This window comes from Coffea arabica, chromosome 5e (assembly GCF_036785885.1).
Source record: "Coffea arabica cultivar ET-39 chromosome 5e, Coffea Arabica ET-39 HiFi, whole genome shotgun sequence".
In the NCBI taxonomy this organism is placed as follows: Eukaryota; Viridiplantae; Streptophyta; class Magnoliopsida; order Gentianales; family Rubiaceae; genus Coffea; species Coffea arabica.
Window position 1 is genome coordinate 54,568,347 of NC_092318.1, and position 13,783 is coordinate 54,582,129.

Here is a 13,783-nt window from a genome sequence, read left to right on the forward strand (position 1 = left end):
TACAAAAAAACTCATCCGCCATTGATTCAAGAATATGACAACTTATACACCCAATACCAGGTCTCGAAAGGCCCCAAAGTAGGCAAACAACTTACAAGGCTAATCCTTTACAACTTATCTGATTCTCTTTTTCTGCTTTCTGTACTGTTCACATAATTTCAGAGACATATTTGTGCAATACAACTCAGTCCTCAATCTCTCGTTTTCTACAATGTTATCCAGTATCAAGAAATGCTCAGAGAGTTTATTTCTAACAGCATTTTCATCAGCTAAAGTCATCAACTCATCTTTTGATGCACTGCTAATTGGGAAGGACAAACTGCATCCCTTTTTTCTCTTGTTACTTGTTTTTTTAGTGTTGCTTGCTGGGATGAAAGATTCATGTTCATGAGACAGCTGAACAAAAGCTTGTTGAGGAGATATATTGGAATGAGAAACCTGGTTGCTCACAGTATTCATAGTTGAAATGCTTGAAGCCATTGTAGAAACAGCTGGATGGTAATGTTTAGTCAGAAGGTTGAGCTCCCAAAGGACTGAAGCAAGTGCACCGCTTAGGCCTGGGTCCGTAGCATAAGGATTGTATTTCTGCAAATTTTAAAGTGATCATGAACATCAGCAAGCAAATCCTAGTATCGTTCACAAAAGTGCAAATAATAACCGAATCATTGAACCTGTCCAAACAAATAGAAAAATTAATCAATGCGCATGCACATGTAAGTATGCAAGCATATACATGTTTGCACAGAACAGGTAATCTGAGGTGGCTGCAGAACTTTCAAGCCACATGAAAGATGCTATATCCCAGACAAAAGTCCAAATTGTACTGGTATTTTTCTTAATCTTCTTGCAGAAGAGACAAGAGCATTACCGCAATGCCACCTGAAACAGATCCACCACCGGCATCATTTTCTAGCAAATTCCGGCATTTGGCATTCTTGTGCAGAAGATGCCTCAAAGTAACTAAGGCTGAAAGAATTTCAAGCAAGAAACATCACAACCTTTTGTCATCACATCAAATATGCCAATTTGGTTGGATTTGTTGAATTCAACACTTACCAGCCATGGACTCAGCAGAACCAAAGCTTAAAGAGAACGTGGCTAGACGTTTTACAAAAGCTGCAGCTCTTTGCGTATCATGTTGTCTATCATCACACAGCATTATTTTTAGAGCTTCAGCCAGCACTTCACCTTTATCCCTGCCAGAAAAACTAAATGTATAACAAGCTAGCATGTGCAGCACAACACAAATCTCCAGAAAACAGTTTCACCCCCTAATCCTTGCCTCCTTTTCCCAACCAGCTTCCCGGTACAATGAACAAACCGAACATATTAAGGACAAATGACTTAAGTGCTGGTATGTCAAATTTTACCTTTGACAAACTTCATCAAAATTTAATCCAGGGAACCAAAAAAAGGATACTTAAAAAGATCCACACTATAGCTAAGAATCATTCTTTTGAATACGTTCACAAAGCAACATTTTCTCAAGCAAATCATCTTTATAGCTGCATATTTACCTTCCTGGTCTATACTCAAGTATCAGACCATAAAGTTGGACAAAAAACTCCTGCAAGTCAACATTGAGGGCCTCCAAATTGTTTTTCATTACTTTGAATGCAACAATGCAGCATTGCAGTCTTTCGGATACAGTTAAATGATGTGAATCATTTTTTTGGGAACCAGCTCCAGCAAGTTTTCTCAGATAATTCATCAGATCAGCCATGAAGTCTAGGTCAATTAAATGTGAAAATTTCCCAATTCCATTCAAACATGGAGCAAGCAGCGGAAGACTGAAAGATTCCCCCATTGAACTCACTAATGATCTGCAATCCACAGACGAACATAAATGACCTACTATGACAACTTCATCTCTTCAATGATAGAAGACTGACAGAAAAGGTAACCACACTCACAGAAACAGTGTCTTTTTATTCAGTTTGTTTGCAAAGAATATTTCATAATGCAAGGTTCAGAGACTCGTATTACAATTTCCATCAAATTATTAAATGACTGGTACAGGTATAAAAGATCAGATGTTCTCTGAAAGAAGAATTTGTGACCAAGCTGGTAAGACCATCCGAAAAGTACATGCTACTACCAATATATTAAATTGATAACGAATCACCTGATTCACGGGAAGAAAACCAAGGCCAGAAATTAATTAGTAGAAAAAGCTGAAGTATTTGCTAAATAAAATATGACAATAATTGTAACTACGCATGTAGTTCCAAAATGTGCTTAAACTACTGATTTAGAACTATAATTGTAGAGACTCAAACTCCTCCAATACTTTCATATACATCACAATATCTATCAAATAAACTTATTTGAATTTTTCAACATTACAACAGTTGGCACTGGAACCATCGAGCTCCTCAGATGAAAAGTGGTTTTATCAACTGTAAAAGCCATATCATCTACACAAATTGCATTTACTAAAGGTTAGATGACTGAAATAAACACCTACTGCATAGCATGCTTTAAAATGCGAAAGAATGTTTGAAATACAGCTGACAGAGTATCAGACTGCATCCTTCTCCGCTCTGCAACATCTTGGGCAAATGATGCAGCCTTATAGTCTGCTTTCACCTACAACAGCCAGCAACATTTAAGAAAGATTCACAGAATTCTATTTTAAAAAAATGAAGCCCATATATGAACGAAAGTACCTCCTCTCGTGTCTTTGATATGATTTCTCGCCTACTTCTCTTGTTCTCACTAGCTGGCAATTTGTTTGGCTCCACAAGCTTCCTTTTCTTTTTAGAGTTCTTCATTTTGGTTTTGTTATCCACCTCAGAACTTTCAGGTTTCCTGAGATCCTCATCAAATGATAAAGACATAAAAACCTGAGCATCCAGCAGAAATAAATCAAGGTTATGGGGGAACAAACCACCAGAACAAATGGCATGCCCAGGAGGACAACAGTTGCTTTGCACATTTTAGGCTTAGCACATTGCTTGAAGAAACAATTCAACCTTAGATAGGCCATATGCTGGGAAACCTTCACTAAGTCATCTAAAAAATATTTTTTTGCGAACTAGCTAGACATAATTTTTTCTCCCTAATAAATACATCAAATCAAAACTCTTGGCAATTTAATATGCTATAAATGGAGGAGCAAACAAATTCTGCTGGTTGTCTATGTGACCCTGGGATATCACATGACCCAGACATGATTAACATGAAGCCCGGTTCAAGAGACAATTCAAATAATCAAGTATAGTCAGGACAGTTCTTACTTCAATAGAATCAGGATGCAACTGGCAGTTGTGAACTTTCACAAGTTCAGCAATCATTTTAACAGCCTCGACCGTAGCCTCACCCCCATGTTTTCCCTCATGTTCAAAAAGTGATTTAACTGTAGCACAGCAGAGTTTCCTGTAAAGAAGTAGCAAACAATCATTTGAGACACAAATGACTAAGTGAAAGAAATAAGAAACATAGAAACACATCTTGCGTGTACATGCGAAATGAACATCAAAATAGCTGAGGAAGGAATTGAGTGGTCTAATGGACAGAAAGCAGCAGTAACCGCAGCATAATAGGATCACAACCAACTTGGTCACAGCAAACCTTTTGTAAGCTAAAATTCTTGGCGACATCAAGGATAAGTTTTCCTATAGGTGAACAACTCCCATTCCACTAAGAACATATGCCCTTTATTTCCCAAAGAAATAAGCTCCCTGAATTTCAATTTTTCCCTTCTCTTACATGCATATGTTTCTTTGGCTGAGTTGGAGGTGGGAAGAAGGGTTGGTTGCACTTAATTAAGTGTCTACTCACTGTGGCGATCTAGAATACCAATGCTATACTTTGGCAGCCCAAGATGTGGAGTTAACTTGACGGAAATTTGACCTCCCCTCTATGCAGTTCCAGTAAACAAAAATGAGTCAAATGATTGTGAACTGTTGATATTACAAAGACTCATATTGTTGGTGCATGATGTAAAAACATCCTTGTGGTGCATGATTGTCATGTTTTATTCTGGGGCGCTTAATTCGAAGTTTAGCATGCTCTATCATACCTAAGATTAAGGATGTTTTACTTAGCAAAGCGAACAAATAAAGCAATGGATCTGACACCTTTTGGTTCTCAACCACCAATCACATCATTAGATACTTTCACCACAAATCACATGAATGTTGTGAAGCCATTGAGCTTGCTGAATAAGTATATCCTCAAAACAACAAAAGAAAACAGACCTTTCAGATATTAAAGGATAAATGTACACACTGGATTTTCAGAAAAAGAAAAATCATTCACCTGTTCCAAAATTAATGACTCAAACATGCTAAATGCAATGGAAGTTGACATATACAAGTATCTTGAAAAAAAGGAATATGACCGACCTTACAACATCATCCTGGGAGCTTATGCCTTTTACAATAGCCACTAACAAATTCTCTCGGAAGTTAAAATGTGGAACTGCCTCAAGCAGAGTGCATATACAACGCATCGCCACACACTTATACACAGCCTGCTCCTCAAGTGCTATCAATTTCTGCACAAATGCCTGTTGATGCATCAAAAGAGAACACAAAGTTGTCAGCATAACTCTGCATAACATGTACATATACTCCAATCAACTAATGCAATAAATTTAATCGTTCATAATAGTGATCCTATCCCAACACTCTGGTCAAAAACCAAGAATATTTCATATCAAGCCAAAAATTAGTTTCACAATGTTTATCAGTTCTCAGTCCAACTGGTTACCTAGTTTTAGTATTAACTTGGACAGGCAAACTAGCCAGTTCCCAGTCCAACCACTCGAACTGACCGGTTTGATGCAAGTTTTAAAACACCAATCAGGACAAGAGCATTACTAACTAAAACTAAAATTAATAGTAAAAGACGGTAAGTTGATAACATGGTAAGTAAGCACTGTCCAACAAAATAATGAAGGGTAAAACAATTCCTGAAAACTCTCCCTCAAAAGGCATTCAAAATCATGAACACAATCAGCCAAGCATTGTCCAAAATATGTCAACAACGATAAGGTAGTCATTTTTTCAACTCAGAAAGCAGCACCAAATAGGTCAGCAAATCTTAGCTAGGAAGAAAACACAAGGTTTGAGTTTAAAAGCTCAATGCCTGCAAAAACTGTTTCAGAAGGTACATATCAAACCTTGTAGGCAGTTAAGAGGGTTGACTCGTACAAGCGAGTTTTTTTAACAGCTTTAGAAACCAGCATTTGCTGTTCCTTTTCTGTGGGCAGTCGGATACGATAGCTGCATTACAGAACGGAAAAGTTGTCACAGTTGTATGTTCGTCTATACATATGTTTTCGAAAAAGAAAATAAAACTCATCTTGAAAAACAAAAAAAGCAGAAAACTTAAGAGTCCGAAGCAAAACTTCTACCCAGGAAGAATGTCTTTGAAAACAGCCAACAAAGATTTTAGCCCCAGTATCACTATAGAGTGATCTCCATCTTTTGCAATCTGCAGCATCTCCCTAAGAGATTTGATGTTAGATTCTGGATCCACAAGTAGTGCAGTTCCCAGCTCAGCAAGTCTATATTTCTTCTTTTCATTGGCTTCTTCAGCAGTGAGCTCCTTTTTCACCTCATCCTAATATGTAAAAGTGCCATGCCAATAACAGATTGCAGACAAGCAACAATTAGGAACTTCTGCTTCAGATATAAAACAGTGGAAATTAGAAAAATGATGAAAGATAATCCAAAGAATCTAAAGGGAATGACTGGGTTGAATCATCTTCTTTCTCATTGTTAGAGTTTTCTTTTTTATACCTTTTTCTTCTATAAAAAGCGTAGAAAGAAAGTTAAAGCTTTTAAAGTACTACAGGATACACTAATGAGCATGTAGAACACAAGGCACTCTGTATCTTTTGTGCCCGGAATTCTTTGTATCGTTTATACATTTGAGTTGCCCATATAGTTGTATTAGGGAATTTAAATTAGTACATATGGTGTGCCAGCGTACAAGTATATGTGTTCTGTATATCTATATAAGCAAACCAAACACAGATTTGAGATGTACATGGGCTATTTACCAACACTTCTGACTGAGGTGCTTGCCGCACCTCATCTGATTGAGCTGTCTCTTTAACTTGTTTCTTGGCTTCTTTCCGCAACTTTTTCTGTTTTGCCCTCTTTTCTGCTTTTGTCAACTTGACCATGGGTGTTGCTGTCCCATTGTCTTCACTGGCAGCAGTAGCTTCAGTCTCAGATTTTTTAGCTGCGCTTGGCACTGCAACATAAGCAAGCAGGTGCAATCAAATTACACTTCAGCATACAACAATCAGCCATCATTGATCAAAAACCAAGACAAAACCCAATTTATACCAGTTCGGTAATAAAGTTTTCCATCCAAAGTCTTCACTGGAAGTGCATCAACAGGATCGACCTCAACCTCATCTTCTTCCTTGTCTTTATCAGCTGATTTCTTCCTTAAACGTCTCTCGTACATAGACTCTAAAGCATCATCCTTCACATCCGCAACACGAGTAACATGCCTTTGAAGTAAAATAAACCAAGCTCATTATGCAAAAGTAAAATGAATGTATGTCAAAAGCTAGCATTAGATACTAGAATAAGTAGTTAAAAGATAAGAAACCACGAAAGAAACTAAGGCCTCGACGTTGGAGATTATCGATCCACGCAAATTGTGAAGCTCAAACACTTAGCCAGACAATCAAATCCTTTGGAAATATAGCAATGCATAAACAGACAGTATTTAGCAAATGGGAACGGAAGCCGGCAGCAGAAACAAAGAGAAATTACAGTTCAACCTCCATCCTACTACACATGATGAAGTTTCTTCTTTTTCTTTTTTTCCATGTTTCAGTACAGAGAAACATAAAACAATTATTCCTTCTTTTCTAATTAATGCATTGATATAGATGGTAAAGGGGAAAAAAATTAAAAGAACAAAGCAACTCACTTGGTAATGGATTTAGTGTCCAAATTGGATACAAATCCGGCATAGTCTCGATTCTGGTCGACGAACTGCAAGTCCTCGTCAGAGACTTGAATTTCATCGTCGGGCACTTCCGGCGGAAGCTCAGGCGGCAACACTATCTTCTGCTTTTGCTTCTTCCTCATTTTACTGTATCAAAATCCCAGCAGCTTTGCTTAAGGTCATATAATTAGTCCTACTTTCAAAAAAAAATGCTGCTGGAAAATCTGAGAAAGAGCGGCAAGAGATAAGAAACAATATCCCACTACACCACAGCCCACACGAATAATGATGTAAGAAAGACTATAATGTATCCTCGCGCAATAGAAGTCGACGGAAAATCAGTGCTTTCCACGGAAATGCTCTTCTAACTTGCTACTAGACCAGAAATTCAGTTCACTTGCGATACCCAACCCCTCCCCTCCAACCCACACAATCATGCGCAAGCTGCTGCAACTATTACGATCAGTAAGCAAGAAATATTAGCATTACAAACAAAAGACCTACAACTCCTAGTCGTCACAGCAGCTAGCCACAGGCAAATGAAATGCGATAACCCCAATAATTCAAGTTAATTAGCCAGCCCAAAAGCTTTGATTTAACGAATATTGATTGGAAACTCAAAAACCTAGAACCAGAAACAGAGACAGACCCGTTCCCTCCTAATTATCAAACAATTTAAGCGCACAAGGATAACAAAGACGAAGATATCAGCAAGAAAAAGATGAAGATTTACCTCCGATCACTTGCCGACGAAGATATCAGCTCGATATGGGATTCTGGGTTGGGTAAAATTTTAGGAGGATTTAGACAGAGAGGATGGGTTTAGCTGAGTAGTGATTAGAACTGAGGGAATGGGAGGCGACGGCGGTGGCCGCGAAGGAGGAACTGAAGGGGATAATAAGGGGTTTTGTTACTTTTGTGTGTATATATATATATATATATATATATATATATATATATATATATATATATATATTTTTATGCGGGAAACGGGGCGGGGGATGGGACCGTTTTAAGGTGGGGGTGTCCTCGCCCCATTTCTACCCACGCGGGACGGCCCATTGCCATCCCGCCGAGCATTTATTTTTTTGAAAAAGGGTTAATTTCACATACCTCCCTGAGGTTTTTAACAATTGCAGGAAACTCCCTTCAATTTCTACAAATTACACCTACCTTCCTTATTCTCACTATTTAAGTAACATTCTAGATCCAAAAAGCTATATTTTTTTTTCCAAAATTCCTATAATGCCATTGAGTTATAATTTACAACAAAAATGTAAAGAAAAAAATGGTTTACCGTCTCTATTTCATTTATATTTATTTCCTACCACTATTACCTACTTATCAACATCGAAATCACTACTAAATAAACACTTATCTTTGTTCTAATGTTTCATTTTTACCTAAAAATTTCTGATAGATACCAATGTATCAACTATAAAAGTTACATCATATATCCAAAACTCACCTACAATTTCATAACAATATCAGTTTTTACTTAATATACGACAATATTCATCAATATCCATAAATTTCAATTCCATGGCTGCCACCTTTTTAATACAAAATTATCTAAATCATCACTATTAATATCAATATCCAACATATTTCATTGACACAGAGTTCAAAATCAATCAAATTATCTATATAGGAATAATATCAATAATTATAAATAAAAAAATAGAAACACAATGCAGTTATAAATATATACTAAGAACATTTTTTTTTCATAATAATCATAAACATATAACCTATATTTAGTTCTTATTCCACTTCTTGTCTTTAATTTTTATTTTTTATCATTGTCACTACCTTCATCTCCATCTAATTTGATAATGAAATTAGCACTCAATTTTTCATTTGACAATTTCAATTTGATAATACCTATCAAAAATTGGAAACATAAATGGGCACAAAGAAACTATTTACTAATAATGGAAAATCGAGAATTGGGAATAGATACCAAGATATATAAATATTGGTGGTTTAATGTGTATGGCGATTTTATTAGTAGCGACAGTACACATTTGGTTGATAATAATAAATAAATAAGTTTGAAAAAAAATAGATATATGAGAAAGAGAATAAATAGTTAAATGGAAAAGACTTACTGTAGATGTTTTTTGAATTATTTTTAGGGGTATTTTTAAAACATATTTTTGAGTATTTTTATATTTTATAATTTATAATTTTTAAATTTATATACATTTATGCATTTATAATACATTTATAAATAAATATATTTATATATTTATATAAAAATATATAAATGTATTATAAATGTATTATATTATATATAATACATAATATAAATATATTATCCCATGTATAAATGTATATTATTATAAATTTATAAATTATAAATGAATATTATATAAATGTATAAATTATAAATTTTATTTTTATTTTTTATATTTTTATATAAATATACATTTATGCATTTATAATACATTTATAAATATTTATAAATAAATTTATTTATATATAAATATATAAATATATAAATGTATTATATTATATATAATACATAATATAAATATATTTATAAATGTATAAGTGTATATTATTATAAATTATAAATTATCAATGAATATTATATAAATGTATAAATTAATATATTATAAATATATATTAATATTATGTATAAATGTATTAATATAATTAATATAAATGTATTAATGTATTAATATTATGTATAAATGTAAAATTAATATTATGTATATTAATATAAATGTATAAATGTATTATAAATGCATTATATTATATATAATACATAATATAAATGTATATTATAAATATACATTAAAATATATATTATGTATAAATGTACATTTATAGAAATGTATAATATATATAATATATGTTATATATTATATTATATATAATATTTATGTAAATGTATTATAAATATATAAAAATATTTTTTAATAAAATAAAATATTTATAATATGTATAAATAAATATTTAATATATATAATATACATTAATATTAATTATAATATTATAAATATGGTGTTTATATAATATTTCAATTTGTAATATTTATTGTATATTTCATTATATAAATATTTATATAATATATAATATATAATTTTCAATTTGTATAATATACATAATATTGTATATATATAATATAATATACATAATATAATATACCTTACATAATATAATACATTTATACATTATTACATATTATGTATATTATATATTATACATAACATTATTATACATTATTATACACAATAATGTACATAATAATATTATACATTAATAATGTATATTTTATAATATAATGTACATAATATATTATGTATAAATATTTATACATTTATGTATACAATATTACATATTATGTATATTATATTATATTATGTATAATATTAATGTATATAAATATTTATATAATATATAATTTTTAATTTGAATATTTCAATTTATATTAATATAATACATATATATATAATATACATAATTGAAATATACATATGGAGTTGTTTTTGATATAATGTTTAGATATGGTGTTTTTTGAGTTGTTTTGGAAATAAACATTTACTGTTAGTATTTGGAATGTGAAAAACAATTTTTCAAAAACAGAAAAAAAAAAAACAAGGAATCCAAACGGACCCTGTAGTTTGAATTATTGATTAATAATAGATGAGAGATTGTTAATATTTGATAGAATTTTTCAATGAGTTAACAATTAATAAATGGCATTATTATCTTTTTATCGCAACAAATGAGGTCTCTGTAATTATGTAAATCTCAAGAGAGTCGAGTGAAATTGTCGAAAACCTCAGGGGAGGTTTCTGAAATTATCCCCAAAAAAATCATGGGATTGTGTGTTTATTTTAATTTTATTGGGCCATGATAGGCCAGCAAATGGCATTGGACCTTCTATTTGATACCAACACAGCACTGTGAACTGATTAAGCCACTTAGGGCCCATTTTGTTCCCTTTCTATTAAGGATTTGGGCCAACTTGCTTAATATGATATTCTTTTTCTCTCATTCTTAACGAAAATGAAGTACTTCTGATATTTTTTTTATCATTATGATAGATTTTATATTACAACTACTTCTACTTTATATTGGAGGGAAGGGAGATCTAAAGAGGTGAAAGAAAATCTGGTACATATACTCTACGCTAGAGGGAGGGAGGACCTAAAGAGATCAAAGAAAACTCGATGAACCACTACCAGTCCAAACATTTTATTTCTTGACCTACATCCAAGTAAAATTTTAAAATTTTCTTAATGGCCAACTACTCTAAAAGTAGTTAGCTGAGTACTTCTGATCCACAATGCATTTATTTGGAACTGTTGAGGGGGGTGCAAACATTTTTTTAAAATATGTATACGTATTTTTTGCTTTTCAGTCAATCACTATCTTAACCGAACAATTTTGGCTTATAACATTGACTTAAACACCCCATTTCCAGCTTCCTCATAAAACATTATTACTATGAAATTGAACCCACATTAACCATGACGGACTCTACTTATCATTTATACCCTAACACAAGAGTTTATTTTAAATTGTAATTTTTTGAATTTGTTTAATTGTAAAAGTTTTTTTCCTTCCTTAGATTGTGTAGAACTTCTTTTCTTCGTTCACGTTGAGTCACACAATTTGTACTGTTATTATGTGGTAGCAGAGTAAGGCCTTGGGGTGGATGCAAAGCGTATGTATAGAAATTGCTACAGAATTTCATTACTCCACTTGCGCGAGATGATGAGAGAGCAGTAAGGTAATTAGTGTTGGGATTTGTGTGCTCGTAAACAGTTCAGTCTCGCAACCAGGTTCTAATACCATTTTTTAGGATTTAAATACGAAATAAACAACTATTGATATATCAGATACACAACAATTTAATGACAAATAAATCACAAATATGAAAGATAAATGATACATAAAAATTTAACATGGTTTGATTCCATTATTAAACCTACATCCATAGAGAGAAATCTATTCTTTATTATGCGAGAAAAATTCTATACAATAATATAATTTGAACCCAAATGCAATCCTTATATATCATCTATAATCTCTCTCAAAAACCCCCATGTATAAGGCTACGTTTCACCTCTTGTGTGCTCTTATGTATCACTTTGTAGTATGTCAACCCACCTATTTATAAAAAAAAAATTATTATTTTGTAAAAAATCAAATAACAATAGGAAATCAATGCTAATTCATAAACTTATATAGAATAAAAAATTTATTAACTACTATTTCAAGTAATTAAAATCAATTAAAAAATTAATTACTTCCACTCAAAAAAAGAAATTTTTCTAAAAGAAATTAAGTTAATTTCCTAACAAATTTCCATTTTGACGAATATTTCTTTTACTAACCATTTGACTTTAACTACCAAATAATATGGTAGCGAACTACACATTCGAATCAATTCAATTCTGGCATCCAATTGATTCGATCGGCAAATTAACATGTATAATTACCCCGAATTTAACCTCCAGTTAACTCGCAAAAAGGTGTCTCAATTCACCATCTCTCGTTGTAGGATTTTTTTTTCTCACCATCCCTGGCAATTCGGAATCTCCTTTTGTGAGTTATATTTTTGATCATTGAGGCAACTAAATAGTAAAATCATCATATTTCTTCCTATCCTCAGAACCGCCCTGCTATGTGAGATTTTCATCGATTCACGTTCAAAATCAACATTAAATTTCACATTTTTTCTTAATTGTTGAATCACCTGTCTAGATTCACAGTCAAGTATTTTCATACTTTCCGACTTTCCATCATTTACCATCAATGTTTTTTGCCAAATCATTGAAACAAGGATATCAACTATTAAATTGTTGAATTAATACATGTACCAACTCATTTGATCTAAATAGACAATCAAGATCTAACCATCCCGCTCTAATATCAATTTGTTGAAATTCAAGTGCCTGTGAGCCGCCTAATTTCACAATCAAATTCTGATACAACTTGTTAAGATCCAAACGCGGAACAAACAACAATTGATATATCAAGTACAAAACAATTTAATTAGAAATAAGCCACAAGTATGAGAAGGTAAATGAGATACAAGAATTGAACATGGTTTGACTCCATCATTGAGTTTATGTCTACAGAAAAAAATATGTTCTTCATTGTGAGAAAAAAACCATATAAAAGAATATAATTTGAATGCAAACCGAACCCTTGTATACTATTTTTTATCTCTTAAGAACTCTCTCTCTCATCTCTATATATAAGGTTATATATCGTCTGACCTCTCTTGCGTGTTACTTTGTAGTATGCCAACCCACTTACTTATACCGAATATTATTTGGTCAAAAATCAAATAACAACAGAAAATCAATGCTAATTTTTAGACTTATATAGAATAGGAAAATTTTTAGTTACTATTTTAAATAACTAAAATTAATTAAAAAACTAATTACTAATTTTCCGACAGTCAGAGCATAAATAACCACATGATGACTTCAGTCAAAGCTTTAATTTTTACGCAGAGCAGCAGTAGTAGTTTATTCCAGGCGGTGGGTGAACAACTTTTAAATCCATTTGAAAACATTAAACCAAAGGAGCAGTCACCATAAATGCCTTAATTAGCGCCATGATGATGAACCCACTACCTGTACTTGGCTAAGGACATCCCTTTCGACGAAATTTAGGTAAATACTCTTTTCCATCATTAATTCAGAGGGTGGCCTACAAAATTATGAACGAGAATGCCTTTTCTTTTATTGTATTATGATAATATTATAATATCGTAATTAGTAATTCACCTCTCAAGATGGAGCTATATATATACAGCGATATATATATATATATATATGGATGCGTGTGTGCGCGCGCGAGTTCTCTCTAAATGTTCCTTGCATATGCTGTT

The 13,783-nt window shown here is 32.4% G+C and overlaps 1 protein-coding gene across 2 annotated transcripts; it reads right to left on the reverse strand.

Moving 5' to 3' along the window:
* LOC113687847 (nucleolar complex-associated protein 3-like) lies at positions 1–7,847 on the reverse strand. 2 transcript variants are annotated; one of them, XM_027205367.2, is made up of 14 exons: positions 7,655–7,847; positions 6,904–7,145; positions 6,306–6,475; positions 6,014–6,210; positions 5,363–5,571; positions 5,129–5,231; positions 4,350–4,513; positions 3,240–3,378; positions 2,670–2,846; positions 2,468–2,589; positions 1,518–1,823; positions 1,057–1,196; positions 869–966; positions 1–585 (listed from the first exon to the last, which is right to left on the reverse strand). In XM_027205367.2, exons 2-14 carry the CDS (start codon positions 7,062–7,064, stop codon positions 115–117), a joined length of 2,457 nt encoding a protein of 818 aa, XP_027061168.1. In that variant the 5' UTR covers positions 7,065–7,145; positions 7,655–7,847; the 3' UTR covers positions 1–114. The 2 variants fall into 2 exon arrangements, with proteins under 2 accessions (XP_027061168.1, XP_027061167.1); XM_027205366.2 differs by having other exon boundaries at positions 6,904–7,068; positions 7,655–7,846.
* Positions 7,848–13,783: the final 5,936 nt, after the last annotated feature.